The sequence below is a fragment of the Aquarana catesbeiana genome, linkage group LG06 (assembly GCF_042186555.1).
Source record: "Aquarana catesbeiana isolate 2022-GZ linkage group LG06, ASM4218655v1, whole genome shotgun sequence".
NCBI lineage: Eukaryota > Metazoa > Chordata > Amphibia > Anura > Ranidae > Aquarana > Aquarana catesbeiana.
In genome coordinates this window covers 399,909,037-399,915,159 of record NC_133329.1, presented here as the reverse complement: position 1 = coordinate 399,915,159, position 6,123 = coordinate 399,909,037, and the positions used below count along the sequence as shown (strand labels likewise).

General features: G+C 48.9%; 1 protein-coding gene across 1 annotated transcript; it reads right to left on the bottom strand.

Annotated features, from left to right (window-relative positions):
• Nucleotides 1–1,091: 1,091 nt before the first annotated feature.
• UQCR11 (ubiquinol-cytochrome c reductase, complex III subunit XI) lies at nucleotides 1,092–4,402 on the bottom strand. Its single transcript, XM_073634433.1, has 3 exons — nucleotides 3,845–4,402; nucleotides 3,354–3,494; nucleotides 1,092–1,208 (listed from the first exon to the last, which is right to left on the bottom strand). The coding sequence occupies exons 1-2, from the start codon at nucleotides 3,892–3,894 to the stop codon at nucleotides 3,374–3,376; spliced, it is 171 nt and encodes a 56-aa protein (XP_073490534.1). The 5' UTR covers nucleotides 3,895–4,402; the 3' UTR covers nucleotides 1,092–1,208; nucleotides 3,354–3,373.
• Nucleotides 4,403–6,123: the final 1,721 nt, after the last annotated feature.

Sequence of the window (6,123 nt, the reverse complement as noted above, 5' to 3'; positions counted from 1 at the left end):
TGTCCAGAGGAAGCAACTGTCCTGGGGACATGTGGTTGGTGACATTAAAGTGGAGTTCCATCCAAAAATGGAACTTCCACTTTTTGGATTCCTCCCCCCCCTCCGGTGTCACATTTGGCACCTTTCAGGGGGGAGGAGGGAGCAGATACCTGTCTAATACAGGTATTTGCTCCCACTTCCTGGCATAGATCACCGCGGTGATCTACGCCACTTCTGCCGCCTACCCCGCTGTATTCTGTGAGACACAGAATACAGCAGGGACCTGTGAGAACGCGCAGCGCGGCTCGCGCATGCGCAGTAGGGAACCAGGAAGTGAAGCCGCACTGCTTCACTTCCTTATTCCCTTCTGAGGATGGCGGTGGCAGCAGCCGAGAGCCGAAGGACGGATTGGCTTCGGCTGCCGACACCGCGGGCTCCCTGGACAGGTGAGTGTCCATATATTAAAAGTCAGCAGCTGCAGTATTTGTAGCTGCTGGCTTTTAATATTTTTTTTTCAGCAAACCTCCGCTTTCAGTTGATCCCTGAGACTGTGTGCTAGACGCTGCACTAGGTAATGATAGTTGCGCACAGTAACCAGATCCTCATAGACTTGGCCCATGGTCTTCAGCTGGACTGTTCACCATTAGCCACTACCGCTTCTGCTAGAAAGACTTTCCTCTGTTCCGCATCGTGAAAAAAAGACAACCTGTTTTTTGGAACCAAGCCAGAGTGAATGAGCTATTGCTTGGGTGGCTGTTAGCCTCTGTGCTCTTTGGGGGAGAACAATTTGAAACCAGTGGCCCCTATGGTGGTAGCACTACCAACACATGCTCCTGGATGGGCCACCAGAACTTCCTGCAATGTCGACCAGCAGTGGTTTCCACCCGTCTCTCTAGGATACTCTTCAGCGAAGTGTCACCCTTGGGGCTCCAATCCAGGCAATCTTGTTCCCGTTCCTCTTCCCCTGGATATGCCCTTCAAGCCCCTGGAATGGACAGGATTTGTAGCACAGAACATTTCTCTAACCCTCCCCCTTTTCTGTGTAACCACATACAGCTCAAGTATGTAAAAAAAAAAAAAAACATTCCCATAAAGTAACAAACCAAATGATGTTAAAGTAAAACCAACTTTATTTGAAACTGTTCAAGGCATAATTTTCACTGAAGATAATCGTCAGCGGGTCACAGAACACGGGGAGAGCAAATGAAATTTACAAAATAGTCTTCAAGCTGAAAAATAAAAACAGATCACTATAAATATAAAACAAATACAAGGTATCTCTTTACCCCAAATCTTTCCGATCTTAAACACCTAATCCAGCCATCACTTTCCTCTATAGTACCATTCAAGAAAAAGTATAGTCATACAAACTCTTTACATATCCCCAAAAGTCATTACTCTCCATCCTTAACCACCTCCCACAGCACATATAGGACCGGGTGGGCGCTTCCTCCTCCAGAGTGGACGTTCAGGAACGTCCTTCAGAAGGAGGGGGGGGGAAATCGCGTGCGTGCCTGCGAAGCTGAGCGATCCCGATGCATTAGTGTCACCCAGACACGGCGCATCTCCAATAGGCAGGAGGGCTCTGTGATTGGCCCTCCTGATCACATGATGGCTGTGTCTGATCACATCCATCATGTGACGTAAATAGAGAGCCAGTTGCTAGGCGATCGGCTCTCCTCACATGGAAGTGGTCAGTGAGGAGAGGAGAGCGGATCGCTGCAGCCAGCGATCAGCGAGTATGAGCTGCTTTTTTTTTTTTTTTTTTAACAGCTTTTTACACACTGATCACCAACCGCGTCCCCACACATATGTAAACTATAAAATCATAATGTCCCAATGATCATCTGCACACATATGTCCGTGATCACACAAACCAATTATTATACACTTAAAAAGGATTTTTTTTTTTTTTACCAAAGACATGTAGCAGAATACATCGCTGCAACCGGCGATCGGTGAGTATGAGCTGTTATTTTTTTACATTACCCAACACGTTTACATGGGTGGCTGAGTGGTGGTGTAACTACAAGGTGCACAGTAAATGCGCATTTTGCAGTGCGACGGGTCAGGACAGAGACGGGGGGTCAGGACTCGGGGCTGGAGAGAGAGAGGCGCAGCGGGGGGGGGGGGGGGGGGGGGGGGGGGTCAGGACGTTATCCACATAGGGGGCCCATTAGAGGCCAAACACATCAAAACACCCTTAAAAGATGCAGCTGCAGGCATCATTCGGGTATTGATTTTTTTTTTTTTTTTTTTTTTTTTTACAGCCAGCAGAGCACTTTCTTGTAAAAGCAATTCTTGCAGCTAAATAGCTGCTGGTTGCTTATTACACAAGTGGACTCCCCATCCCACCCGGGATTGCAGCTGGTGGTTCTGCTAGATGACTATAGACCTGATCAGGCTCTTCCTCATTTCTGGTTTCGCCGGTTGTAAACAAACCATTGCATGACCCAATGGCCAGGTAACCACTTCAGCTCCAGAAGGTTTACACCCCCCCCCCCCCCCCCTCACCACCCCCCTTCATGACAAGGCAATTTTTTTTTTTGTGATATGGCACTGCATCATTTTAACTGACAATTGCGCAGTCGTACCCAAACACAATTGATGTGTCGTCCCCCCCCCCCCTACAAATAGAGCTTTCTTTTGGTGGTATTTGATCACCTGTTTTTTTGGAGCTAAAAACAAAGATCAAAAAAAATTATAATATAATATATATATTTTTTTATTAATAAATTTTTCATCAGTTTAGGCCAATATGTATTCTGCTACATATTTTTGGTAAAAAAAAAAAAACACCATATCCTAATGAGTGTATATTATTGATTGTTTTTTTTACACTTGTTACGGCGGCGATCAGTGATTTTTAGTAGGACTGCGACATTGCGGTGGACAAATCTGACACTTTTGGGGACCAGTGACACCAATACAGTGATCAGTAGTAAAAAAAAATATTCACTGTACTAATGACACCGGCTGGGAAGGGGTTAACATTGGGGGTGATCAAAGGGTTAAATGTGCTCCTCCTAGGGAGAGAGAGACAGAGACACAGGCAGGAGAGACAGAGAGAAAATAATCGGTGGGTCCTGGCGGACATGGGGTCTGCCGGACCTGCTGTGTCCAATCACAGCAGAAGCCGGCCGCCGGAACCACGCAAACCCAGAATAGGCGATTGTAATACGGAATTTCACCTGTAGGAGCTGCCGCCCCTCAGTCCATATACACACGGGGAGGATTCACAAGTGGTGAATAGTAAAATGTGGCCTGGTCATGAAGAGGGTGGGTGAGAGTTTGGGGGGGGGGGGGGTAAAACCTCTTAGAGGTCAAGTGGTTGAGGTTGCTCTTCCTCCCCGTCACACATACATATTACTCACTTAAAGTAAAATCCGGTGATTTATTCATCCTTCTTGAATTTTCCGTTAATATATGGAACATAATCCAGGAAGAGCCTCCAGTCTGTGGCCCAGACCAATGCAACACCTCCGACCGATCCCCATGTGAAGAGAGTGGGGGCCCTGGGGGGGAGGGGAATAGACATGAAATATATGAATGGAATCTGCAATACACCATAGAACATCCTCTACTCAGGGGGGAGGATGGGATGGGATGGGATGGAGGGTGAATCCCCCTCATACACAGGGGGAGAGGAGATTTACTAAAACTGGAGAGTGCAAAATCTGGTGCAGCTCTGCATAGGAACCAATCAGATTCCAGGTTTTATTGTCAAAGCATAATTGAAGAAGCTGATTGGCTCCCATGCATGGCTGCACCAGACTTTGCACTCTCCAGTAAACCTCCCCCCACTGAGGTCAATTCCTTCACACCATAATCAGGACAAGACATACAGCGAATGTTCATCTCTCACCAGTTCTTGGCCAGCTGCTGATAGCGGGGTCCGAGCAATCGGCTGATCATGGCTGCCCCCTTCCTCAATGTGACCTCTTCCCCTCCTCCCTATACTCACAAACTGGGGCCCTTCGACTGAAGGCTGACTATCAAATGCCTGCTTACAGAAGAACACAATTATTTTCGGTTTTTTTACTCTTGAGTAACTTTTGTTTATTTTTTTTCTCCTTCCGATAAACGGATATATGTTTTCTACGTGTTGTTTTTTTTTTTTTTTTTCTCTTCCAACCTTTGTAGAACTCTATAATTTGCCGCTCAGGCAGTGCTATGGGCAGCCCTGCCTAGAAAAGGACAGCACGTTCAGACCGGAAGTGTGGCGTTGTCTAGGAAACCTTTAACCCCTTTGTGGCCAGCAATAATATTGTGTGAACCCGTCTCTGCTGTTGTAAAAGGGGAAATAATAAAAACTATTTTGTTTTGTGAATTATTACTGCAGTGTTTATCTCACAGCAATTGTTAACTACTGACACTTCTCACAGATCTGTATTTTTTGCCTAAAAAATACTGAAAACTCCCAAAACATTATATATATATATCTATATATAGAAATATATATAGTTATTATTATTATTTATTTTAAAGCAGAGGCCCTAGAGAATAAAATGTTGGGTGTTCCAATTTTGTATGTCACACGGTATTTGCACAGTGCAATTTTTTGGGGGAGACAAAATACACTTTATTAACCACTTCAGCTCCGGAAGATTTACCCCCCTTTCATGACAGGTAATTTTTTGCGATACGGCACTGCGTTACCTTAACTGACAATAGAGCTTTTGTTTTGGTGGTGTTTGATCACCTCTGCGGTTTTTATTTTTTTGCGTTATCAACAAAAAAAGACCGACAATAAAAAACAAAACATTTTCTCTTTGTGCTATAAAACATGTAATGGTGGCGATCAACGACTTATAGCAGGACGGCAACATTGTGGTGGACATTCAGACACTATTGACACTTTTTGGGGACCAGTGGCAGTAATACAGCGTGCCCTCTATCCCCTGCATGCCACGGTTATGTCCTCTGTCCCCTACACCCCGCATCCCACTGTAGTGTCCTCTGTCCCCTACACCCCGCATCCCACTGTAGTGTCCTCTGTCCCCTACACCCCGCACCCCACTGTAGTGTCCTCTGTCCCCTACACCCCCCACCCCACTGTAGTGTCCTCTGTCCCCTACACCCCGCACCCCACTGTAGTGTTCTCTGTCCCCTACACCCCCCACCCCACTGTAGTGTCCTCTGTCCCCTGCACCCCACTGTTGTGTCCTCTGTCCCCTACACCCCGCACCCCACTGTAGTGTCCTCTGTCCCCTACACCCCGCACCCCACTGTAGTGTTCTCTGTCCCCTACACCCCTCACCCCACTGTAGTGTCCTCTGTCCCCTACACCCCGCACCCCACTGTAGTGTCCTCTGTCCCCTACACCCCGCACCCCACTGTAGTGTCCTCTGTCCCCTACACCCCTCACCCCACTATAGTGTCCTCTGTCCCCTACACCCAGCACCCCACTGTTGTGTCCTCTGTCCCCTACACCCCTCACCCCACTGTAGTGTCCTCTGTCCCCTACACCCCGCACCCCACTGTAGTGTCCTCTGTCCCCTACACCCCGCACCCCACTGTAGTGTCCTCTGTCCCCTACACCCCGCACCCCACTGTAGTGTCCTCTGTCCCCTACACCCCGCACCCCACTGTAGTGTCCTCTGTCCCCTACACCTCGCACCCCACTGTAGTGTCCTCTGTCCCCTACACCCCGCACCCCACTGTAGTGTCCTCTGTCCCCTACACCTCGCACCCCACTGTAGTGCCCTCTGTCCCCTACACCCCGCACCCCACTGTAGTGTCCTCTGTCCCCTGCACCCCACTATAGTGTTCTCTGTCCCCTACACCCCCCACCCCACTGTAGTGTCCTCAGCCCCCTGCACCCCACTATAGTGTCCTCTGTCCCCTACACCCCACTATAGTGTCCTCTGTCCCCTACACCCCGCACCCCACTGTAGTGTCCTCTGTTCCCTACACCCCGCACCCCACTGTAGTATCCTCTGTCCCCTACACCCCCCACCCCACTGTAGTGTCCTCTGTCCCCTGCACCCCACTGTTGTGTCCTCTGCACCCCCCCCCCCACACCACTGTAGTGCGCTATGTCCCCTGCACCCCCCACCCCACTGTAGTGTCCCCTGCACCCTCCACTCCACTGTAGTGTCCCCTGTCCCCTGCACCCCCCCCCCACCCCACTGTAGTGTCCCC

Coding starts and splice junctions, on each gene's coding strand:
- UQCR11 (XM_073634433.1), bottom strand. CDS start 3,894: ATGATCAGCCGATTGCTCGGACCCCGCTATCAGCAGCTGGCCAAGAAC. Junction 3,495..3,844: donor CAGCAGCTGGCCAAGAACTG/GTGAGAGATGAA, acceptor CCTCCCCCCCAG/GGCCCCCACTCTCTTCACAT.